This window comes from Sycon ciliatum, chromosome 7 (assembly GCF_964019385.1).
Source record: "Sycon ciliatum chromosome 7, ocSycCili1.1, whole genome shotgun sequence".
In the NCBI taxonomy this organism is placed as follows: domain Eukaryota; kingdom Metazoa; phylum Porifera; class Calcarea; order Leucosolenida; family Sycettidae; genus Sycon; species Sycon ciliatum.
This window is the reverse complement of record NC_088649.1, coordinates 18,143,617-18,169,920: the sequence shown is the minus strand read 5'-3', so window position 1 is coordinate 18,169,920 and position 26,304 is coordinate 18,143,617. Positions and strand designations below refer to the sequence as shown.

Genomic DNA, 26,304 nt, shown 5'->3' with positions numbered 1-26,304 from the left:
CTGAATCGCCTATAAGCGTATGTTGATGGTGTGTTTCGGGAGCAGGTACAAACCAAGGGAAAAGGACAGGTAAAAGGACAGGTAAAATAGGAAATATCTGGGAAGGTTGGAATTACCGAAAAAAGAGAGACATTAAAGCAAGTAACGGAGCCAATGAATGAAGGAGCAAATTATAAGCATGGCAAGTGTTGCCAGGGCAACTGTGGAGTGTTTGTGGGGAGAGATAGCTAGTGTTATGCAGGGCTGACATGCGACAACAGTGCAATTCAACCAGCGCAAGCACTCTGCTTCCTGCCACAGCGTAAGCAAGCAATGAAGAATAGATAACGCTACTTCGTCTCTCTCGCACTCGCACACACACACACACATGCATGCACACATAGGCACGCACGCATACTCCTCATAGATATAATTATAACGGTGCATTGACAGTAGCGCCGCACACACGCACGCATGCACACATGTGCACACATAGGCGCTTGCATACTCCTCATAGATATAATGGTGCATTGACAGTAACGCTGCTGATGCTGTCGTTTCTGGCAAGCGGTACTCAGGCAGTGGCAGCCACTGCACGGAGTGCTTGAATGTCGTCGACACGTGTCCTATACGGAACAGCACAGTCACAAAGCAGCAGGCAAGGGATGGTTAAGGTAGCTGGAAAAAAATAAAAACACTTTTTGTGGTGAACAGTCACTTTTCTTGGTTTTACTACAGTGCATTTCAAAACTATAGACGCGTAGGGTTTTTGAAATATTTCAAATTTGGCTGGAACTTTTTGAGAATAGTTTTCGGAATATTGCTCAGGATCGCTCCACAATTACTCTCATATAGTTTCTAAAGGATTGGATAACAGACGCCCAATTTGGAAAAAATTATGCACAAAGTGATCACAGATTTTATGTGGTATAGATGCTGGCATAACGGTTTTTGCCTAGGTACGCGTCTATAGTTTTGAAATGGACTGTAGTGTCTTACACTTGGCAGAGTTGATTTGTAAATATTAGCGAAACATTTCAGGCAAATTTCTCATGATGGTGGCCTATTTCGAGCAAAATAAGTGGTAATTTGAGCGAAAATCCCAAAATATCCAATTTCGGGGTGCTCATCCTTCCACAATAATTAATATGGTGACCAGCTACTTTTTTTGGCCATTTCATCGCTACATGGCACATTGAAGATACTGTATACTTCAGATCCCAAACATTTCGGGCCAATTCGAAAATTTGATTTCCAGCTACTTTAAATAATGATTGGACACACAGACCACAAACATAATAGGAATAGAGCCCCCCCCCCCCCCCCCCTCTCAATGCGTCTTCTGAAAAAAGTGCCCGGTATTTCTATTCTCGCCCATGCGGTTAGCCTAAGCTTATTCCTCGTGAAAACGAGCCCGGAGTAATCAAGTTTTGACATGTGTGTGTTGCACTCACTTGAGCTCATCGAGTTGTCCTTGGAGGCGAGTGCGAACAGTGTCGGCGCGTGTGGAGCGGATCTTCGTCGTAAGCTGCTCTATGTTGGCCTGCATACCGGTGAGGTTGTGCCAGACGCACACACGCTTGTCAGCGCCCGCAGAGCAGAGTAGCCGAGAGTCGGGATGCCACGCCAGCGAGGTGATGTCCGCTGCGGGGTGGTGTTGGGCAGGCCGAAAAGCAGCACACGCAAATACACGCGCACACACACCGACACACCCACACGCATATCCACCCAAAAGCACACGCATATGCGAACACACAGAGATAGAATATTGGAAGAGATGTTGGCAAAAGAACGCTAAGATGCCCCGTGCACATACCCCCCCCCCCCCCTCCCTCCCAAATGCACATAACCCCCCCCCCCCCCCATGCACTCAAACAGACCACTACCCCCCCCCCCCCCCCAATGCACATAAACAGGCCAGCGACCCCCCCCCCCCCCCCCCATGAACCCAAACAGGTCACCATCTATCCAACCCTTTCCCCCATGCACACAAACAGGCCGCCATGCCCCCCCCCCCCCCCACACACACACAAACACACACACACACACACACACACACACACACAAACACCCCCCCCCCCCCTCCCCCCCCCCAACACACAAACACACACACACTGCACCCGAATCTCACCTCCATGCACGACGCCATACATATTGACATCAGTACCGTCGGCACGGTACACGGACACAGTACGGTCAGAAGCTACAGCCACCGTTGTGGCATCCGGGGAGATAGCGGCTAACATCGGATCACTAGAGCTGCTACCAAGCTGTGCAAAGTGGTCCTTGTCCGTCAGCAGTTTGGGGTCTTGCCGCAATTCAAAGTTCACTGGACAAGTGCAAAATAAAGGAAAACTGTTTCTCTTAAATCCAGCTCTGTATAAACCAGCACCCTCGATAAACCGGCATACTCTAATTTCAGAAATTTTAGGTGCTCAATATTTTCAGTATGAGAGCAAAAGGCCAGGTTAAGTACCGAAAATAAAAGTACACCGAAAATTTGTGAAATTACAGTAACTTTTCAGTAACGAAAATGTCCGTCCTCTTCATGCACATTGCAGCAGTAAATCAGATTAGCTAATCCAGCACCCTCCCTACTCCAGCAGAATTTCCGCGGCAAGGATGGTGCCGGACTATAGAGGAGCCGAAGTACATAGTTCACAAAGTGTTTTTAGAGTTTTAAAGAACTGCTACAGTAGAGAATTACCAGCACAACAATACAGCACCATTTCATTTGGGTACGATTCCATGCAACCTCCATACCACCAGCATTCCTCCAATCCGCACGTGAACAAGACAAGCGGCAGGTGCACCATTGAATCATGTCAAACGTGTGCAAACATAACAATTGCTGGCCCTACAGGTAAATGTTCGCCCGAGTGCAAATGCTTTGAAGTAGCTACTGGAATACTTCTTCCCATACTGTGAAACTTCAGTACAGAATTCGCTGGATACGATATACAGTAAAACCTGTGAAGGAGACCACTCGGATAAGGTGACCACCTGTCCTAAAAGACCACTGAAACCAGGACCAATGAATGCTATTTCCAGTCACTTGACCCTGGATAAGGAGACCACCTGGTAACAGAGACCACGTTTTGAAGGTCCCTTGAGCGGTCGTCTTAGACAGGATTCACTGTACTTTCCTCGTACACACAAACACACACACACAGAGCAAGGAGCTATACGTACCGTCAATATCCCACACCTTGAAATGACCGTCCTTCGACACGGTCGCCATTCTAGAAACAAAGTCACACAAAGAAAACACAGAGAGGAAGAGGAAGAGAGAGAGAGAGAGAGAGAGAAAAAGAGAGAGAGAGAGAGAGAGAGAGAGAGAGAGAGAGAGAGAGAGAGAGAGAGAGAGAGAGAGAGAGAGAGAGAGAGAGAGAGAGGGATAGAGAGAGAGCGAGAGAGAGAGAAAGAGCGAGAGAGAGAGAGAGAGAGAGAGAGAGAGAGAGAGAGAGAGAGAGAGAGAGAGAGAGAGAGAGAGAGAGAGAGAGAGAGAGAGAGAGAGCGAGAGAGAGAGGTCCAAACACATCACTCGCACCCACCTCAAAGTACGACCAGACCTGGCTGAGGTGACAGATCTAGTCACTAGTGCTGAAACGATTACGTTTTTTCCTTAGTGGCTTAGCTTATAGTAGACCATAACGATCGGCTTATCGGCTAAACGATTATTATTGTAACTACATCAGTGCATGTACATTCTGTGAATTTCAAAAAAAATACGAGTCCAACATCGCCAAGGACGAAAAGCGGGCGCATAGATCCGATGATCCCGCAACAAGTCCGTCAGCTGTTCGAGCTGACCAGACGAATACAGACAAGACAGAGGCAACTCACTGGTTGCAACCCAAGAGCTGATGGTGCCCTTCGCCTGTGACTTCGCTGACTCCGACGATGAAGTCAGAGAAGCCGGCCAGGGCAGGGGTGCAGATCGGCGGATTTCGACGGATGAGCTGACTTGAGGCGCACCAACAAGTAACTAGTTGCTTTTCCTGTCTATGGTCAAAATAGGCCCAGACGCCAGGCCTAGCTCGTCGTCGAGCAAACTGGTTTGGGAACCGTCGGCAGAACGGAAAACATGAAACTGAAGACCACTTTACTGTCTTTAGCTCAAGGCTACTCGCACGTGAAGGGAACTCCAGCCCCTGCAGCTAGTGTAGACACATACTGAGCCTGCCCGTCCTGCATGCTGTATGTAAGAAAAGTAGTCAGCTCAAAAGAAGGCGACGGTGATCGCGTCGATGTTTCTCAAATCGCGCTTGTGTCTTTACACGTACATCGATGTTGCAAGTGTACAGTCATGTACATATTCGTGTCGTAGATCTACTCGCAACACTTTCGGTGCATGCACGATTTGTGCAACCCCCAATAGGGGGGAAATCCCATACCGAGCGTAAGTACCATTCTACTCGTTTAGCCGATAAAATCGAAATAACCGTTCGATCTATTTCTTATCGAGTAAGTAACGAGTATTCGATATAATTGTTTCAGCACTACTAGTCACATATACCATACATGAGATTCTACATTCAAGTACCAATAACTAGAGACGTAAGAAGGTACATGTTATCACACAAAGGAACACTAAGTCTCCAGTCCACTACACTCAGTCACTCAGTCAAGTCTTCACCGAGAGCTTCTCTGCCCAGTCTCACCAGCGGCCTACAAGGGAAATGAAGCTGAGAGCGAGTCAACACAGTCCTACATGTACATTGTATTTGCATGCACTAGGCAAAGGTGTGGATTAACACTTAGCGCAGACTGTCGACTATCACCGCCACACGCTCTAGGCGGCGCTACACCAGGGCAATAAGCACGCGACTTCACCTTTGCATGCCGGTAGGTCATTTAGGTAACGCTTTCTTGTCGAGCTTTCGTGCTCAATCTTACACTTCAGTCAAGTGTTCCACATGAATTTCCAAATTCGGGTTGTCTTTTTTTCTTTGGTTCTTACTTCATAGTTTCACGCGATTGGTGTTGTGAATAAATCCGTTCTCAGGCACGCCTTTAAAAGCGGCATGCAAGTAAAAGTAAAGTTCACACATCGCGTTACCACCGGCTCGCGATAGTGTGTGTGTGTGTGTTTGTGTGTGTGTGTGTGTGTGTGTGTGTGTGTGTGTGTGTGTGTGTGTGTGTGTGTGTGTGTGTGTGTGTGTGTGTTCAATTTCTTTTGTCCATTTTCTTGAGCTTATTTTTGGGAACACAGCCCCATGCTGTGCGATCAGTCGTGTTGAGTAAAACAAAAACAATCGTGGTGAGAAACACAACCAGCTTAGAGAAATTTCACTTGTGCCAGGCCACCACCATGCCTGATTAAACCAGGGTGGCAGATGCAGCGCCATTAACGGCGAGGGTGAGGTGGCAAGTCTCACGACCCATGCCCGACAAGAGGCGAACCGCGTTAGCAAAGCAGCGTGTAAAGGTGCTAAATCTCTTTACCCGGAGTGACAAAAAAAAGATGTCACTACTGCTCTACAGCTAAGCCGAGTGTTCGGATACTCACACATTGCTTTTCCCCTTACATATCCTGACACAAAGCCAGTGACAGTTTAGCACTCGCAGCAGAGATGTTAACTGTTTCCAGTTAGTTTTGATACTCTCCCATGTAACGTCACAAGCACATTGTGCATTGCCAAATACGGAGTGTATGAATAATGCATGTGAGTATGGTTAACACCCTCCATAATCCTGGATGAGCAATGTACTCTACCCACCCACCCACTCATGCATGCATGGGTGCGCGCGTACACACACACACACACACACACACACACACACACACACACACACACACACACACATGCCCCCCCCCCCCCCCACACACACACATGTACATGCACACACTTAGCTGTTAGCAGCATGGCGATAGCCCCAGCCCCCACCACCACCACAGCCACCCCTCAACACAAAGGGCGCGTTCGAAATCCCTCACTGCTCACCGCTTAGAGTCGGCAGAGAAACTGAAATGGTAGACGGCGCTGGTATGGCCCTTCAGCTCCATGGCACGGTTAACCTGCCCAGAACAAAACAACGGTGGGACAGGAAGGGGCAGAAACGAAACACGACAACAAACGGTGTGACACAAAGAGGAAAGAACAAAAATAGACAACAGATGGCGAGACAGGAAGACACAAACAAAAGCAGACACAGTGAAGGCATATACTGTGCATTCGTACCGTCAACTGAATTACATCATGAAAAATGGTGTAATTTTGGACACGAGTCATTACAGACGTGTATGTGCAGTTGCATGCTCGTGTGAGTTTTCGTCCTTCTGACATTAATTAATTTTGCATGGCATGTGACTATCACCATGACGACAACCAATAGGCAGCACTGTTCCAGCCACAGGCACGGGCCTAATCACTCCGCTAGCCGTGCACCGCACAACAGCAAGCGGTGGTCGGGAACATTTGGGCCACCACGTCCCCACAAAAACAAGCAGGTTTTTCTAAAACTTACAGCAAGGAACTCGCCCGACTTGCTAAACTTCACCTCCCAAATCTTCACGTCGGATGTGAAACCTACAACATCGCGAAAAATCAGGAAAAAACAAAACGTATAAATAGGGGGGTAAACAGAAGCACTGGGCCGTCGAAAATGGGAGGTATGCATCTAAGATGGCCATCACCTTTTTGCGGGGCAGGTTACCCCATACTTGGCAGGTACAGCCCGTTCTGGTGCGCTTATGAGCGTGACCTCACAAAGTTCATGACCTTTTCTGCAGAGCTGGTATCAATGTGTGTGTGTATGGTTGTAATGGACTTGCCCTGCAAAAACCTAATGGCGGAAAATGGATGCATACGTCCCATTCTCCATTTATTTTATTCTATTTTTTTCATACGAAAGTGATATTCCCCGAATACGTGCGAGAAGTGGTGGCGGGGCAACCACCGCGTGTGGTCGGCCGCAGTGTGCAGCGGTGGTGGTGAAGAAGTCGACGCAAAAACACACAGCGGCGGTCAATGGACACACGCCACACACATCACGGTGGCTAATAAAAGGGGACGGGTACTGTACCCGCATGTATGGTCACCGGCATTCACAAACCAACTGTCAGTAACTAAACGCAAGGACACGGGTAGCAAATACCGTCAAGTACCATTGTATACCCTGAAATACGGGACTGTTTTTAAAAACATCAAAATGATTATACAGCGGAGATCCAAGGGTTGGATTTCATAAAATTTAATACATGTACATGTACTGTCAACCCTGAAATACGGGACAATTCAAACATTATAATGATTACATGCATGGTGACAGTATGCGCAATGTGTACAGCGGAGATCCAACGGTTGGATTTCGTCTAGACAACAGTACGGCTGTAGCGTGTGCAGTTCGACTACGGCAGTGGACAGAAGGTCACGCTTACCAGCCGAGGCGATGAATCGTCCGCACGGGGAGATAGCAGCCCAGTGTGTAGTCACCTGACGAGTGTCAATGGACTCCAGAACATCTCCTGCAACCAAGGTCACATGACACACACACAGCACAAGGTCACATGACACACACACAGCACAAGGTCACATGATACACACACAGCACAAGGTCACATAACACACACAGCACATGGGCACATGTCACACACAGCACATGGGCAAATGGCAGATAGCACACACACAGAACAAGGTCACATGACACACACAGCACAAGAGGAGGTCAAGAGCACATGACACACACAGTCACACAGCACAAGGTCACATGACACACACAGCACAAGGTCACACGACACACACAGCACAAGCACACGTGACATGTGGTAATGTACAGATACCGTAAGTGAATTGATGAATGGAATATGCATGGCCACCATCACACAAACACACAACACAACACGCACACAAACACACAACACAACACGCACACAACACGCACACAGCACGCACACAACACACGCACGCACCCACCACCCACCACCACCACCACCACCACCACCAGACAATGAGGTAAAGCATCGCAAAGACAAGGAGCATAATCAGACACACTGCGTTCGTGTGCACATGTACAAGCGCAGAGACAGAACCAGACACAATCAGAAACGTACTACAAATCAACACCCACTGTGTGCTCTGCACACTGTACACACCCAGACACACACACACACACACACACACACACACACACACACACACACACACACACACACACACACACACACACACACACGCAATACTACACACTTCACACACACGCAATACTACACACTTCACACACCCAGACAATACTGCACTGCACTGTACCTTTTGGTGTCCAGATAACAATCTTGTTGTCACTAGACGCGGTCAGCATGAACTTGCCAGTAGAGGCTATAGCCACGTTGAGAATAGGCAAAGAGTGAACCTGCCAGCACAGCAAATACACGCATACATGTACACACACACACACATACACGCAGACACACACATACACGCAGACACACACAGACACACACACACACACACACACACACACGGACCTCAGACCTGCCCACCGCGGAAGCGATGATAGCGAACAGCTATGTTAGACATAGCAACTTGTGCTGGGATTACACCATTCAACAGCTTGCAAGGCTGAAGACACATACACACAAACACTTGTACTTACTTGTACTTGTTGCTCACTGCCAAAACTGGTCACGTGGGTCTCCCCGGGAGAGTGGAGAGAGACTCAAAACAAATCTTGGAAAGATGACTCAACTGGCTATTGAACCGCGCAACGGCGGACACCCCCTGAAACCCCCAAAACTCTGGGTGGACTTGAAAATAATCCCACTTATGGGCTCGCCACACCTCAGTAAGTGGGTGAGGACAAGGTGCAGAAAAAAGATTGACGGCATCAGGGTATCCGTCCTGGGATCCAACTGCAGTTACCCCTGCCCCCAGTGAAGGTAATACTTGCTACTAGTGTGGGTGGCTAAATCAGAGTGAATCTGATGTAAACTTCACTAGCACCATTGATTACACAAGAGTAAAGCGGGATTCACAGAAGCTTTTTTGCGATGCGACACGCAATGCGACGCGATCTGCGACGGACGCGTGCGATGCGAACTCGCGAAATACCATTCACAGAAGAAGTCAGTGATGCGACAACATCTTGATGATTTGGGTACGTCACCCTGATATTTGCACGGTTTGATACAACTTGTACAAATTTATAGGCAAATCTTGAACCTTTGTACAACTTTGCTGTTGAAAAGGTCAAAATCGTACGCCAAATCGCTTGTCGCATCGCATCGCAAAAGTTGAGCCAAGCTCAACTTCTGCGATGGCCTGCGATGGCCCTGTTGCGGCAGTTGCGTGAGGTGCGACATGGCTGCGATTTGGGGTTTTCCCGGTTTCGCGCCTGTCGCATCGCGTGTCGCATCGCAAAAAAGCTTCTGTGAATCCCGCTTTAAAGGGGAAGTTAAGGCAAAAATCAAAATTTCACCAGTTGTACAAGTAGTCTTCGGGGTGCTGAGTCGAATGGTCATGGTCCGAGGAAGCTGAGACGCTCCCTTCCTACTTTAATCCCAATCGAACTCGCGCACTTCCACCGAAACTGGGTGACTGCGCCCTACGAGATGGGGATTTGTATGCAAAATGTCACAAAAAGCGCCATTTCGTTCTTATAAAAGCACGGATGACCGCGATTGGCCCATATGTTGTAGCCTTTCGGACGCTGAGTCGACTGGTTTTGGTCCGAAACGGCTGCGATGCAGCGTTCCTCCTTTATTCCCAATCGAACATGGTTGAAGAAGCGGTCACGTGCTCCTGCGTACACCAGCCACCTGGTCAGCGTGCCTGCAGGGTACAACTTACTAGCCTGTTTGACCTTTTTTGGGTGCACTCCTGTCACTCGAGTTGAACTCGAGTTGACCCTTGGTGTGAAAGATGTCGCCTGCTGGCGTGGTGACCAGGTGATTTGGGCACCCAGGAGCACGTGACCGCTTGTTCAACCATGTTCGATTGGAAATAAAGGAGGAACGCTGCATCGCAGCCTTTTCGGACCAAAACCAGTCGACTCAGTGTCCAAAAGACTACAACATATGGGCCAATCGCGGTCATCCATGCTTTTATAAGAACGAAATAGCGCTTTTAGTGACATTTTGCATACAAATCCCCATCTAGTAGGGCGCAGTCACCCAGTTTCGGTGGAAGTGCGCGAGTTCGATTGGGATTCAAGTAGGAAGGGAGCGTCTCAGCTTTCTCGGACCAAGACCATTCGACTCGGCACCCTGAAGACTACAACTGGTGACATTTTGATTTTTGCCTTAACTTCCCCTTAATCTAGCCAGAAGCAGTCCATGGTTAACAGGTATGTATACTTCAAATAGAAAGTATATGAACCCTGGAACCAACAAAGGTGGCAGGTACAACATTACACCTTCAAACAGCTGAGCCCATTGGCAACAGACCCACCACAATCCGGCATAAGTGTACCACACAAACACACACCCACATGCATGCATGCACGCCACCAGTTACACGCCAAGTTTACGGTATCTGTACAGGCACGTCAGAACCGGTGCGGTAGGTTCAGCCAAAGCTGCACCAATTGGTGATTTTTGAAGCAATAAAATATGGGGCATTTGCAGTGCTGCCAAATAATTTTCGCCCAAAATCGGACACCCTTCACCGTCAAGGCTGGCCACATGGTGCGAATTTTTCTCCTCGGCATTTTTTTACAGAGAATTCAAAATATCGCCTAAAACACCATGAAAATTCGCGTCGTTGCCATGGTAACCCCGGAGTTGTCATGAATTTTGGAATGATGAGTGTGGTCGCACACTAACTCTGTACAGACTGTCAGTGTACATGCCATCCAGCCTGATCCAGGCATGTTACTTTGCACTTCCACAGCCAAGCGCTAGCCTTTTTAGAAGCAAATGGACAGTGATTTGTGCCTTCAGTTGCGCTGAAAAGTGAAAGTACAGGACTTCTGCATATGAAAGTAATGATCTCCGACATTTTGGCTGTTTTTCGGACGTTTCCCTTTCGGACCGGTTTTCGGAAGAGCCTTCGAAAATCGGACTGTTCGAAAAATCGGACGGTTTGGCAGCACTGCATTTGTGCCCTATGTTCCCGGGGGAGACACACAATAGTGGGAGTGAATGACTCTACCCAAAACTAGGTGGCTAAGGAGCAGGCACCACATTCCAGGACTACCATACCACACAAGGCCCAACTGACCTTCTGCAGGTCGAGGATGACAGAGGAGCCCTGGACGGTACCGTCCTTCTTGCGATTTAGCTTGAACACCCGGATGGCCTGGGCGTCGTCTAGAGCTGTCACAAGAGCTCTAACGGACGAATGGACGAATGCATGCACACACGCACATACATACATGCACACCACACACACACGCACACAAATGGGGCATACGATAATGGCTGCCGGGAAAGACGAGAATACGGCCTCAGCGGTAAAGAACTAGCCATGAAAAGATCACTCAAAGCCATCATCCCCAGTATGGCAGGGAACTGTTACAGAATCACAGCCCTTCCGTTCCCCGGGACACAGGAACACACAGGACAAGTATCTGTTTGCGTACGTTATGTTGTTGTCATTCACAGTCTGTGAAACATGTCATTTTCGGTGTAACTTTAATTTCGGTGATTTCGGTAGACGCGCAACCGGCACCTAAATCTAAATTACACCTAAAAGGCACTAGAGTATGCACTGCATGTGAAGGAAACGCTGGTCACCTAAATCTACATTACACCGGAACCTTGGCAGGTCCCTGGGCACTGAATTTGCACCCCAAATTACATGTTTTACAGTACTCCAACTAAGATGTGACGGAAAACTGTGACGGAAAACTGTGATGGAAAACTGTGATGGAAAACGTTACACGCACCATCTTCAATCCAAGTGGTCTCTTCGCTGCAAAATTGCATAATTATTTCAATCAAATTCTCGGCCAGGAGCCATCATCGAAAACTGTGCTTACAATCAAAAGGGAAATGAACAAGAAGACTGAAAAGACAAGACCCAAGACTCACAAATCACGCATGCACGCAAGACAAGAGACAGTTCGGGGAATGCCACTACACAGGGAAACCATACATCACACTAAAGCAGCACCTACCTGGAGTCGGGACTGAAGCATAGTGACTTGGCATGGTCGAGCTCCACGTTGATACGATGGTACCTGTCAACATACACCACAGCACAGCATCACCAAGAGAATTATTATTATTCCCGTAGCTATGCAGAAGACGTTACTTCAGTAACGTCTGGCGCTAGCCAGGGTCCACACAGCTTTAATTTGGTATTTGTGTGTTTGTGTGTTTGTTTGTTTGTGTCACGCCTGGCGCTATCCCGTATCTGTCCCGTACTGTACCGTACCAGCAAAGACAGCTGGCCACAATATTTTTGTTTGTTTGTGCCATCGACATGCCTGGCGCTATCCCGTACCTGTCCCGTAACATCAAGAGTACGGTACCAACAAGAGAATGAGTATATATGCGAAGTGTATCGGGGGAATGCATTCAGTGCAGTAACATTTTGTGTGGATTTGTGTGCGAGGCCGAGATCCCACTAGCAGGCTGGCTGGGCCGCCTGTCGACCAGCCCGGGAATCGCATGTAGGCGGATAGCATAATAATTATAACGTTTATACAGTCATGTAGATGTATAGCAGGGAGTCATATTATGTAAACGACTCCCTGCTGTATGGGGAGATTTTCTGGAAAGAACTACGAAGTAGGGAGACGAGTAAATGCAATCAGAATGGATGTTAGTTGCCGTCAGTATAATAATAAGAAGATAAACTCCCGTGATCGGCAGAGTCAGCGCCGGTCCCAGGAAACGTCAGGACAGACATCCCGTCGACTCCAGAACGCCCGTGATCGGCAGAGTCAGCGCCGGTCCCATAGCTATGCAGAAGACGTTACTTCAGTATCTCATTGAAACGTTTTTGCAATACAATGATGTAGCTAATCAAAGGAAAAAGCATTTCCATCAGTTCTAACAACATGCACGAGGAGCTAGGCAACAAAACATAGCGCAGGGCCCTGAGCTTCCAAGCTCTCTCGTGAATGGTATTGCGCTTCCGTCGATTTCTTTGTGAGTGTACTCCCGGGTTTAACTTTCCTACACCCACACGCACACACACACACACACGCACACACACACACACACACCCACTCTCTCTCTCTCTCTCTCTCTCTCTCTCTCTCTCTCTCTCTCTCTCTCTCTCTCTCTCTCTCTCTCTCTCTCTCTCTCTCTCTCTCTCTCTCTCACCCTGCATCTGTCTCTGTCTCTCTCCCTCTACTTCCTTCAGTTTCAGTTATACAAAAGGGGTTTATTATGGAAATACTGTACAAAAAAGGTTTATCATGGAAACGTGAAGTTAAAAAAAAGAAGTAAATTATCGTGTCCGTTCCCAAAGGGAACTCACGACAGCCGCTAACACCCCGTAAACCCTAGCGGCAGATGCAGCGCCTAACGGTGGGGGTGAGTGGATAAGTCTCACAACCACTGGCACAAGTGCCGAGAAAGACCCCATTAGCCGCATCCATGTACCCCTTGTGCCTGGCCACAAGTTCCCAGTTGACTGTGGGTAGCAGCACGGCTGGAAAAACCGCTCCCAGTGAAGGTAAAACCCTGCAAAATGTCTGTTTTCGACAGGATCAATGAACTAGTACCGAAATAGATCGTGTACCTGTGATCCCTCGTCGAGAAGTCATTCGAGTACCAAATGCGTATCGTACGGTCTGGACAGGGAGCACAGACATGCACACACGCGTGCGCGCGCGCGCGCAGACACACACACACACACACACACAAAGTCATGTCATCTCAGACAGCAATGCAACATGGTCATGAATACATGTGTAGATGGGACTGTTTGAAATAGGCCCGGTTTGACAAACTGTGTAGACCCAAACCGATCACCAGTGTGGATTGTTCACTCGACATAATATGTTTGTGGAAGGAAGCTGGCATGTTAAAGTTTGCTCTGAGGCCAGCGTCGATCGAACTGAGCCACTCCTTTGTGTTGCCAAGTTGCCTGATTTTCGTTTCAAAGTTTGGTGTTACTGAGGTGCCTCCAAACAGGGACAGTTTTGGAGTGCACGTCAAGCTCACCCAGAGTTCTGAAATTAGGTACTAACTGCTATCGCTCCACTATCGCCATTACGGAGAAACAAAAAGCCTTGCGTGTGCTTCCATTAGTTTTCATTGGTATACGGTGCTTTACTGGCGAGAGGTGAGCCGCTGCGACAAGAAGTTGACTTTTCGCACGACGTTCAACTCAAGTCGAAGTGCGAAGCAACGCGTCAAAAACTCACCTGCTTGGTATGGCGCTTCTGATCACCGCAGAGCCATGACATTTTGGCTCTGATTAAAACACATCGCAGTCTCACTGTGAAATGTGTTTTCTAACACAAATACCAAGAGAGGAAGTGAATATTGCGCCCGGTCCGGCTTGCGACGTAGGTCCTATTTGAAACAGTCCCGCGCTCTACACGAACTACATTACCTATCAGCTGGGCCATGACTCAGACATCTGACACATGGACTATCAAAGTATAGCCCGGCATGCCTATAGTACTGTCGGTCGTCGAAGAACTGAGGGGCGGGGGTCAGCAGTCAGCCTCCTAGCCTAGACCGTTCGTATTTTGAAATTGTTCATGTATTTCCGTCTATGCACAGTTGAGTCACCATGACATGTACATCAAGAGTCCATAATGTCCCAGAGTGCGCAACTTCACTGATCAGAACTGGGACGGCGAAATCCGTGTTGCATGTCATAGTGTGACATCATGCGTAGGGGAAGTGTTTCCGTGGCGGACCGTGTCGACGGAATGACGCAAGTCCGACCCAAGAAATGACGTACACCACGGATTACGCCGTCCCACAACCCCACCCCAGTTGCGCACTCTGGGGGATTGTGGACTCTTGCATGTATACATTGGTGCGTTGTACTCCGTGAAATTCTAGGCTGGTCGTTCTTCGACGCTCCGCTCTTCGGCATCCGACAGTACTACTACTGGAGTCAGACAGAGTTAACACAATGACGTAATCGTGATGTAATCGTGACGTCACACCCACCTTCGGAGCAAGACGCCAGGTAGTCGCCGGACGGGTCGACGCTAAGCCCCAGGACGGGGGCCGTGTGCCCTCTCAGGTCCGCGGCCAGGCACGGGTGCGAGGACAGGTCGATCTTCTTCAGCTTGGCCGGCTGGAGCTTTTTCTTGCCGCCGCCCGCTGCCGCCGCCGCTGATGCAGCCTTGGGTTTCTCAGCTTGATCCTTGCCCTTTTTCGCTGTTCCTGATGAGGAGTCCTCGTCCTTTTTATCCTCTCCTTTGAAGAGAGATATTAACACATAGATGGCTATGGCTAAGATGAATGTGCCAATCACTACACCAGTGGTCGACGACTCCATAGTCCGCTCTCAGCTCAACTCCCAAGACGAACAAATGTGGCGAGTCGACAAAAAAAAAGATAATTTCTAATGGACAGACAAAAACAGAGCTGGTTTTCTTTGCCAGAATACAGAAACTAGCTAGATGAACGGCTGCATAATACGATTCCTTTCTTCTAGAGTCTCTCGGATAAACTACCAAAACTGGTCTTGTTCAGTTTCCCAGCAAAGTGTAATTGAAGATTTCTTTATGTTGACGTGTTCCCCACAAAAGGTAAACAACTGTTGAGTTTATTGCACTCAAACTGGCAACTGAGCTGTGCTGAAACCTGGAACAGTGCAAGTGGAAACGTAAACGACGCCAACAAACGACGCCATACTCTGCTACCATGGCACCGCTTTTTGCCAGACGCTTGCGAAATCTGCCAATGCAAACCTGTTCTTGTATCTAAAAAATAGTTTTGAACCAGGTCTGTGTCGTTGTCCAGGAGACGACCAATCAGCGACGTTCCCGCCAAGTAATGTAGTACTCTTTCTGGAGAAAATGTACGGTGTACTACTGCAAGCTACGCATTTCAGAAGTGTGTATGTACGGTAATTGTAAAATCCACGCAATCCGGCATTGCAAAGCTGTAGAACCGACGCGAAAGCATCAAATTCTCACATGACATCGTGACTCGACCTCGCCGTCCAGATCCTCGGCCTCGGCCTCATGGCCAAGCTAGCTCAGTAGAAAGTAGATCTTCCAAATCTTCGTCCTCTGTTTTCAATTTCAGTCCTATCTCGCAGGCAAATCATTGTTTGTCGACCTGGTACTCTCGTGTTATTACTGTTTTGTGTCAGCCACATTGCCAGTGTTTGCGTTGTTACTACTGCTCTGTCGAGCGGCCCTGACTATCGCAACGGCGAGGCGAACAGAGCTTTGACCAATACTAATAGGTGCTATAATTATTATTTGAAAATATTTGAAAACAGCGCAGCATGGAAGTCACTATGCCGAACGGAGGTTCCGGCTTGGACGCGGAGAAATTGGCCGCTGCCTTTGCCGCGGCCATGGAACAGTGCGGCATGTCAGGTGACGGGGATTTGGTAGAAGATGAGAAGTCCAAGAAGAAAAAGAAGGCGAAAATTCGCGAGGTGAAAGAGGATGGCAATGACGTCAGTGAGGATGAAGATGAGGAGGGCAGTGATGAGGAGGGCAGTGATGAGGATGACTCGCCGTGGGAGCAGGTCAGACGTGGGATCCAGAAGCGCCTGATCACGTTCTCGCCGCTGGAGGCGCCGGATTTCTGCTTCGGATGCTATGTATGTATAACGTGAAGTGTTGATTGTTTTGTAATGCACAGTGTAGTAATGCACAGTGTAGTAATGTCTAGAATCACCGAATACAAAAGACCAGAGCGTGTAACACGGTACAGCAGGGCCGGAGGCAGCTTCCGCGGAGTGGTGCGGCCGAATGGCCATCTTGAAGGGGGGGGGGGGGGGGTCTGGGGGTCGTCCCCCAGAAATTTTTTGGAATTTAGACGGCGAATCCTGCACTCTGGGCGACTCCCTGTACAAAATCATACATCGAAACTTTTTCTCCCCGGTTTTGGACGTTCCATATGGCCATGTGGACCGACTTTTTGGGAAGGTTTTTTTTTTTTGGTACGGCCATGGCGTACCAGTGGCGCCGGCCCTGTACAGGACTGACGGGAGCAGGTTTTGATTGGTCCCGCCGTACCATCGCCTTTCATACTCTGTGCGTGCTCACAGTGTGCTCATAGTGGGTACAGATGTTGTTTTCGGTAGAGAAACCAGGTCAGATGTTCGGTCCATTCAAATTTCGGCCTGCCAGGGCTAAAAACCCATTTCGTCCGCATTAAGTTTTCGGCCTGTTCTACTGCTGCTGCCTGTATACACTGTCCTGTCCCCGGGGAAAATTGCGGAAAAAATCGCAAAAGCGCGGCAAAAAATGCGGCATAATATGGCATAATTTGCGGTGAATTTGCGGTAAATATGCGGTAAATATGCGGTGAATATTATTGATATCATCTCGCGGCGGCAAGTTTGCAGTTGATATGAGGCAATTTTCAGTGAGTATGTAGTGAAATCAATCAGTTACAAGTCTCTGGTGTAAGCGCTCGTCATATTTGAATACAAAGCCGCCACGATGAGACGTTGCTGACCGAACAGTGCACTGTGTGTACGTGTAGTGCAACAGAAAAGTTTTAAAAAAAACGCTGAAAAATCGCGGAAAACGCGGTCTTTTAAAAAATCGCAAAAAACGCGGAAAAAAACGCGGCCGCGGAATCGCAATTTTCCCCGGGGACAGACTGTCACATTGAACCTTGCAAAACGAAATTTCGGTCGCTACAAATTTTTTGGCCGAAAATAGCCGAAAGTAAATATGCGCCGACTATTTGTTGACTTAGGGGCCGTCCGTAAATATCGAACTTTTTTCATCAAACGAATTATTTTAGTTTAGACCCAACCCCTCCCTCCCTCCCCCTCAGAACGTAAAAATTGTTGACATATACATGCATATACAACAAAAGTCGCAAGTGTGTCACTGCTCCTATGGCCATGTACATGTATAGAACTTTTCTGAAATGAAAGTGATCAACCCCCTCCCACCCCATAACGAAATTATTTCGTTTCGTGAAAAAAGTTCGATAATTAATGACGACCCCTTAGGGGGCTTCCGTAAATACCAATATTTATTTAGAAACGAAAACTAGTCGTTTCTCTTCAACCCCCCTCTCCCCCCCCCTCCCCTCCCTGAGAAACGAACACATACAAATGGTACACAGTATCGATATTTTTGGTCTTTTTTCTGTATATGCTCACACACGCAAAATGTACATAGATAGTTTTCCAGAAACGAACAGGCGCTCAACCCCCTCCCCCCTAAACGACTAGTTTTCGTTTCTAAATAAATATCTGTATTTACGGATGGCCCCTAAGGGATCGTCCGGGGTTACCGATTGTTTTTACAAAACGAAAAGCTTTAGTATCTTTCAGCTCCCACCCACCCACCCACGTTTTCTGCAGGTAAAACGAATTCCAATAAAATATTGATCTCAATTTTCGACACCCAGAAGTAACTGGGGATTCTCCATCTGCATTCAATAATTATTTTCAAAACGAAACTCCATCAAACCCACCCACCCCCAAACGAAATCTTTTCGTTTTGAAAATATTATTGGTAACCTTGGACGGCCCCTAACAGTACCTAGATTTAGATTTCACCTAGAAGACGCTAGAGTATGCATGGTATGTACATATGTGAAGGGTAGGCCGGTCACCTTATTCTTCATTAGGGCCTGGTCAGACTGCGGCAAAAAAGAAATAATCCTGTGATTATCATCCGAATCTCCATAGTAACTTGCCGGCAGAGCGGAAAAATCGAGAGTTGACGCTCCAAAAAAAAAAGCAAGAACGGACCGCGCTTTTCCGCTCCAAACAGGAGTTTGATGCTGATACGCCATTGACGCTGATATTCACTGATTTTTTCATCTCGATATCGAGAAGCTAATTGGCCACGGACAACAACAAAAGTCATAAGGATGGTTGCAAGGATTGCACTGAAGGTGTTGGCGATCCCCAAGGTGAAGGAATTTGACGTCGTTCGTGGAGATTACCACTTGACGCTTGAAATGAATTTTGAATTTTCATTCTCCCCACATGTGTAGTGTGATCGCAATTCTAATTCTGGACGCTTTTCTTTTTTCGTCAGGCACCGAAAATTTGCTGCAGTATGACCAGGCCCTTTAAAATACATTGATTGTTTATCGTCAGATTTTCCCGAGAAATCGGGGCGGACGGGAGGTTTTTTATTATTATTTTTTATTTTGCATGTATGAATGTACGGTAGGTGTTTGCAACCCCTAGACAAACGAACAAAGAGAAGCGGGCAGCTGATAATCTCTTTCACTTTTCAAGCCTATAGCACCTACATGTATGATTCAATCTGCGGACTTCGCCTTCCAAGATCTACAGCCACGCTGCTTAGAGGCCATGTACTTGTAGGCATAAATCGCAGTCCATACAGTACATTCACCGGAACTAAAAAAAAAAAACCCCTGTGACTTGCTCCTGTGCCCGTCGCCGTGGGAACCGTGACGGCGACAATGTGCTATGTTGAATTAGCCCACCGAGCGTGAAATGTAGTGCGATGCCAGTAGACAATCACTGGACGTAACTAACGTGATGACAGTCTGCCTGTCAGACTACATGTACATGTAAGTGTGAATTTCACCTGCGTCGGCAGCTGCTCAGCAAGCATAGCTGTTTGAAAGCTTTCCTTCGTGGTATCTCTAAGCTGTACCTATAGCTGCTTGAAAGCTTTCCTTCGTGGTATCTGTACGCTGTACCTCCTGAGCAAACTCTTTGACTTTTTGCCTGGGTTTAGGAAGCATAGCTGCTTGAGAGCTTTCCTTCGTGGTATCTCTACGCTGTACCTCCTGAGCAAACCTTTTGACTTTTTGCCTGGGTTTAGGAAGCATAGCTGCTTGAAAGCTTTCCTTCGTGGTATCTCTACGCTGTACCTCCTGAGCAAACCTTTTGACTTTTTGCCTGGGTTTAGGAAGCATAGCTGCTTGAAAGCTTTCCTTCGTGGTATCTCTACGCTGTACCTCCTGAGCAAACTCTTTGACTTTTTGCCTGGGTTTAGGAAGCATAGCTGCTTGAAAGCTTTCCTTCGTGGTATCTCTACGCTGTACCTCCTGAGCAAACCTTTCGACTTTTTGCCTGGGTTTAGGAAGCATAGCTGCTTGAAAGCTTTCCTTCGTGGTATCTCTACGCTGTACCTCCTGAGCAAACTCTTTGACTTTTTGCCTGGGTTCAGGAAGCATAGCTGCTGGAAAGCTTTCCTTCGTGGTATCTTTACGCTGTACCTCGTGAGCAAACTTGTCGAAGACTCCCCTGGATGTGCTGTGTCCAGCGGGTCTGGGTCTACGTGAGCTCTGCCGTTCTACGAGGATGTCGAAGTTACTCACGCGGCGGGAATTGGAAAGAACCGGGACTATTCATTACAAGTACCGGTAGTGAGGTTAGGAGTCGAGTCGGTAGAGCGGTGGGCGTGGGTTATTGTGAGCCAAAGTTGGGTGCCAATGTTGACAATCCTCTATTATTTCCCCTCGGACCAACACAAGGCACCGAGTAGTTATTCGAGTAGTATGGACTTACTATTGATAGATGGGACGAAATTCCCTGATCCGCTGTGTTGCCCACACTGCCTCACGGCTACTCGGTGTAGCTCATGCTCGTAGCACGCGATGATTTTGCTGGCAATGGCAGGTTGCATCGTGATTACGGCCTGCTCACATATCACGATCAGATGAGCGAGGGGAATGATGAGGAGTCCCATGAGGAGTCGAGGAGTCCTGAGCAAACTTTTTGACTCTTTGCCTGGGTTTAGGAGGCATAGCTGTTTGAAAGCTTTCCTTCGTGGTATCTCTACGCTGTATGAGCAAACTTTTTGACTTTTTGCCTAGGTTCAGGAAGCGTAGCTGCTGGAAAGCTTTCCTTCGTGGTATCTCTACGCTGCACCTATAGCTGCTTGAAAGCTTTCCTTCGTGGCATCTCTATGCTGTACCTCCTGAGCAAACTCTTTGACTTCTTGCCTGGGTTTAGGAAGCATAGCTGCTTGAAAGCTTTCCTTCGTGGTATCTCTGCGCTGTACCTCCTGAGCAAACCTTTTGACTTCTTGCCTGGGTTTAGGAAGCATAGCTGCTTGAAAGCTTTCCTTCGTGGTATTTCTATGCTGTACCTCCTGAGCAAACTTTTCGACTCTTTGCCTGGGTTCAGGAAGCATAGCTGCTGGAAAGCTTTCCTTCGTGGTATCTTTACGCTGTACCTCGTGAGCAAACTTGTCGAAGACTCCCCTGGATGTGCTGTGTCCAGCGGGTCTGGGTCTACGTGAGCTCTGCCGTTCTACGAGGATGTCGAAGTTACTCACGCGGCGGGAATTGGAAAGAACCGGGACTATTCATTACAAGTACCGGTAGTGAGGTTAGGAGTCGAGTCGGTAGAGCGGTGGGCGTGGGTTATTGTGAGCCAAAGTTGGGCGCCAATGTTGACAATCCTCTATTATTTCCCCTCGGACCAACACAAGGCACCAAGTAGTTATTCGAGTAGTATGGACTTACTATTGATAGATGGGACGAAATTCCCTGATCCGCTGTGTTGCCCACACTGCCTCACGGCTACTCGGTGTAGCTCATGCTCGTAGCACGCGATGATTTTGCTGGTAATGGCAGGTTGCATCGTGATTACGGCCTGCTTACATATCACGATTAGATGAGCGAGGGGAATGATGAGGAGTCCCATGAGGAGTCCTGAGCAAACTTTTTGACTCTTTGCCTGGGTTTAGGAGGCATAGCTGTTTGAAAGCTTTCCTTCGTGGTATCTCTACGCTGTACCTCCTGAGCAAACTTTTTGACTTTTTGCCTGGGTTTAAGAAGCGTAGCTGCTGGAAAGCTTTCCTTCGTGGTATCTCTACGCTGCACCTATAGCTGCTTGAAAGCTTTCCTTCGTGGCATCTCTATGCTGTACCTCCTGAGCAAACTCTTCGACTTCTTGCCTGGGTTTAGGAAGCATAGCTGTTTGAAAGCTTTCCTTCGTGGTATCTCTACGCTGCACCTATAGCTGCTTGAAAGCTTTCCTTCGTGGCATCTCTATGCTGTACCTCCTGAGCAAACTCTTCGACTTCTTGCCTGGGTTCAGGAAGCATAGCTGTTTGAAAGCTTTCCTTCGTGGTATCTCTACGCTGATTACGGCCTGCTCACATATCACGATCAGATGAGCGAGGGGAATGATGAGGAGTCCCATGGACGCCTGGACGAGACAAGATTAAAGCTTAGGCTACTCGACCAAGGATTCGACTAAAGATTAGACTCTGGGAAGTCTCTTTATACAAGGAATCTTACTACGTCATTTTTAACGTAATGTTGGAATTCCGCCGTGCGGATCCCAGAGTTGCACGCTCTTGGGGTTCTGGACTCTTGGTAACCTGCACCAGCAATACGGAGAGAAGAGGCTCAGGGGCATTTTGGAAGGACAAGGGAAGAAGAGTGACCGAGCCGAAGACCCTCCGGTTGGACACTGCGGTGCAAAGGACCGGCGTGTCTTCGGATGTGTGCTCACGATTCGGTGTCGGGCGCCTATAAGCGGTGTTCTCTGTCAATCCTGGCGTGGTCCATGGTTGTCGTCACGACGATGACGGAAGACATGAGAGATCTGCTTCCACTCTTCATGCCACTGCTTCCTGCGGTGGTGGTGGACACTCTGATACACCCAGACTTGACCATGTGCACGTACACACACACACACACACACACACACACACACACACACACACACACACACACACACACACACACACACACACACACACCAAACAGATCTTTAGTAACACTGTATTGAAAGAATTAATCATGACGACAATAAACCGTCACATGGTTACAACACATTCGTGTGTGTCTGTACATCTGTTCATCTGTATAATAGTGTATATCCATGTGGATACGTGTGTGTCTCTCTCTCTCCCTCTCCTCCTCCTCCTCTCTCTCTCTCTCTCTCTCTCTCTCTCTCTCTCTCTCTCTCTCTCTCTCTCTCTTCCTCTCTGCTCTCTGCTCTCTCTCCTCTCTCTCCTCTCTCTCTCCTCTCTCTTTATCTCTCTCTCTCTCTCTCTCTCTCTCTCTCTCTCTCTCTCTCTCTCTCTCTCTCTCTCTCTCTCTCTCTCTCTCTCTCTCTCTCTCTCTCTCTCTCTCCTATCCTCTCTCTCTCTCTCCTATCCTCTCTCTCCTCTCTCTCTGTCTCTATCTCTCTCTCTCTATCTCCCTCTCTCTCTCTCCCTCTCTCTCTCTCTCTCTCTCTCTCTCTCTCTCTCTCTCTCTCTCTCTCTCTCTCTTTCTGGGTGTCTGTGTGTATGCTTGCCACCAGGCTCTGGTGCATTTCCGCTCTACGATACTGGAGAAAGGTGGCAAGGAGACTACCCTGGACGACACACACACGCTCAAGGGCGGTCCCCTGGAGTATCTGGTGCACGCTGAGCAGATATTCCCCGTGCTGATGGAGGTGCTCCAGGAGATGCGAGTCCAGGAGGTTGCGCACTTCATTGTCGACGCTGACGTGAGTGCTCCAACATGCTTTTTTTACTGCCCTCTTTACTGCTCGTGTTATCACCAAAACACTTGCTGAACTCTGGTTGGCTGAGGGCAGTTGACCAATCATTGCAGGTGTGAAGTTCAGAGCCAGGATAGGCTAGAAAAGTACAGTAGAACCACCTGTCAAGGCGACCACTCGGATTAGGCGACCACCTGTCCCAGAAGACCACTGCAACCAGGACCCAGGGATACTATTTCCAGTCAAATGACCCTGGATAAGGAGACCACCTGGTAACGGAGACCGTGTTTTGAAGGTCCCGCGAGCGGTCGTCTTAGACAGGTTTGACTGTAATCGTTCTGGGAGGTAGGAGGAGGGGATGGTGGTCGGGGTTTGGGTTGGTCAGACTTATTTGACTTTAAAAAAAATTGGAATTTTCTTTGCTGCTTCTTGTTGATGGTTGATGCTGTTGATGCACAGTCCCCTGACGTACTTTGGGGGGGGGGGCTACATTGTAGTCAATTCGTATGGTTGTAAATACACACATGGCGATAAGGTGGTAAATACACACATGGCAATAAGGTGGTGAATGCACACATGGCAATAAGGTGGTGAATGCACAGCTGCCCACTTTATTTACCACCTTGTGCATCAAGCATAAGTACAGCTGCAGTGGAGTGTTCAACTTCATTCATCCTACATTGTAGCTATCCGTTATCCATGTGAGGCCGGGGGCGCGGCTCAAGCAAGTGCATCTGGGCTTCATGTTCGTGTGTGTGTGTGTGTGTGTGTGTGTATGCGGACATGTGTGTGTACATGCGTGCGTGTGTTCTGTGCATTTCTTATACCCCACGCTTAGCGCTTGGACGGCTACAGCAAGCTAATGACGTGGTGGAGACAGAAGTGCAAGCAGCGGCGCCCTGACGTATCCAGCGGGGCGGAGCGATCCGCGGCGATTGTCTCTGACGACGACGACAAGGAGAACGCCGACCTGGCTGCGTTCTCCCGCAGCGGCCTGCCACTGCGCCTGGAGGTCGAGCTGTGCGCGCTGGACCCGCCGTGTGACGTGGAGCGCGACATGCACCTGGTGGAGACCCCGGAGCAGAAGGCGGCGCTGGTCCCTCGCCTGCGGCAGCGCGGCGTCGACCTCTATCGCATGCACCGTCTGGACATGGCCTACGACCGCTTCTGCACGGCCGTCAGCCTGGCGCAGGAGCTGCTGGAGTTTGAGACGCCCACCGGCGAGCACTTCCGCCGCTACCAGACCGATCTGCTTCTGCCGCTGGCCCTTAACTGTTCCCAGTGCGCACTCAATCGCGGCGAGTTTGAGCGCGCCGTCACCTGGTGCACGCTGGCACTCGGCGTGGAACCAGACAACGTCAAGGCGTTATTCCGTCGCGCCCGTGCCTACCTGGGTGCCTGGGAGCCGGACCTGGCTCGGCGCGACTACCAGCTCGCTCAGCAGCTCGACCCGTCGCTGGAGCGGCTCGTCGAGAAGGAGCTCGCGCGCCTCGCCGAGCAGGAGATTGAGGCCAGCCGGCAAACCGCCGAGATGCTGACCCAGTTCTCGCAAACCGGCACGCTGGAGTTGCCCGCTGATCAGCGTCTCCAGATTGAGCAGGCGCTCGGCGTAGCTGGAGCTGATGCAGTGTGATGCATCACCATTCTCTGGTACAGTGTTCACAGCCAGTTTCCACTGCATTGTGCCCTGGCATAGTGTTCAGACTAAAAGCCAGTTTCCACTGTATTGTGCCCTGGCATAGTGTTCAGAGCCAGCTGTACTCTAGTGGCATACATCACCATGCTCCGGCATAGTGGCTGTTGCTGCTGCTGTTGCTTACATCATACTCTGGCACCGTGTTCAGAGCTAGTACTGTTCTAGTGTGCTCTGGCATTGTGTGCTGAGCTTGTGGTACTCTAGCGTGCTGCTCTGTTTGACTCCAGTGTCCAGCCGGAGGCTCGGGGAAGCGGTCCAGCTTGATGATTCCCGTTTCCTAGATCTCTTTGAATAGCTGATGTTTCGGCGAGCAGTCCTCGGCATTCGGCCTGTCTCTGTCTGCTCTTTCAGATCGTACGGCTGTTGCACAGTGGCAATTTGATTATCATGCCGCTGTTGCACAGTTGCTTGTTTGGACTATCACTACTTCAGTATTATTATTATCATTATTATTATTATTATTAACTTTTTCTTAGGGCAACCCCTCCCCACAGACCTGATTATGTAGCTCCACACAACCCCTCCTCCCCACAGGTCTAATCGCAGCTTCACGCAACCCCTCCCCACAGGCCTAATCACGCAGCTTCACACGACGGCCTTTTCAGGTTGTACAGGTTTTTTTCTACAGCCGGCACGGCACCACTTTCTTACCACGCTGTATTTTTTCCAAGGTCGCCTCAATTATAGGCGTCCGTGTGTGTGTGTGTCCCGTACTTCCCGAGCATACTGCTGGTGCATTTTGTGTTTTCCTGCATGTCCAGTGGTGATAATGCACGGCGTGGCATTTTGTGTTTGCTCTCTTTTCGTTTTCAAGCTGGCCCTTGTTACTTTCTAACAGTAACACTTCCCACCGCTCTATTTTGCTCACTTTCCGCTTTTTTTGCTGCTTTATGGAGAGCCCCTTGATGGATATGATTGTGTTGTGAGTGTGTGTGGAGAGAGGGAGGAGGAGGAGGAGAGAGAGAGGGAGGGAGGGGGGGGGAGAGAGAGAGCAAGTGAGAGAGAGAGAGAGAGAGAGAATGCCGATACTAGCACGGTATGTTCATGCGAGCGTGCATCCGCACCACGACGATCATGCATGACGCGTGCATGTGAGCGAGCGTGCAGCACACACGACGGAGCACTCGGGTATATCGATACACGCGAGAACGCAGGGAGAAAGCATGAGGTGCAGAAAGCAAA

The 26,304-nt window shown here is 48.9% G+C and overlaps 3 protein-coding genes across 3 annotated transcripts in view; 1 reads left to right on the top strand and 2 right to left on the bottom strand.

Annotated features, from left to right (window-relative positions):
• Position 1: 1 nt before the first annotated feature.
• Positions 2 to 15,700, bottom strand: LOC135821145 (transducin beta-like protein 2). The gene is made up of 12 exons (XM_065334209.1): positions 15,005 to 15,700; positions 13,614 to 13,665; positions 12,037 to 12,099; positions 11,139 to 11,247; positions 8,232 to 8,331; positions 7,364 to 7,450; positions 6,451 to 6,512; positions 5,928 to 6,001; positions 3,172 to 3,221; positions 2,111 to 2,308; positions 1,434 to 1,623; positions 2 to 605 (listed from the first exon to the last, which is right to left on the bottom strand). Exons 1-12 carry the CDS (start codon positions 15,336 to 15,338, stop codon positions 554 to 556), a joined length of 1,371 nt encoding a protein of 456 aa, XP_065190281.1. The 5' UTR covers positions 15,339 to 15,700; the 3' UTR covers positions 2 to 553.
• A 220-nt stretch (positions 15,701 to 15,920) lies between these two features.
• Positions 15,921 to 26,032, top strand: LOC135821143 (AH receptor-interacting protein-like). Its single transcript, XM_065334207.1, has 3 exons — positions 15,921 to 16,622; positions 23,244 to 23,432; positions 24,265 to 26,032. The coding sequence occupies exons 1-3, from the start codon at positions 16,299 to 16,301 to the stop codon at positions 25,057 to 25,059; spliced, it is 1,308 nt and encodes a 435-aa protein (XP_065190279.1). The 5' UTR covers positions 15,921 to 16,298; the 3' UTR covers positions 25,060 to 26,032.
• A 221-nt stretch (positions 26,033 to 26,253) lies between these two features.
• LOC135821142 (stalled ribosome sensor GCN1-like) overlaps positions 26,254 to 26,304 on the bottom strand; it is a 51,499-nt gene continuing 51,448 nt past the window's right edge. The window contains exon 60 of the mRNA XM_065334206.1: positions 26,254 to 26,304. This exon is cut by the window's right edge and continues 740 nt beyond it. The gene's annotated coding sequence lies outside the window, so the exon portion shown is untranslated.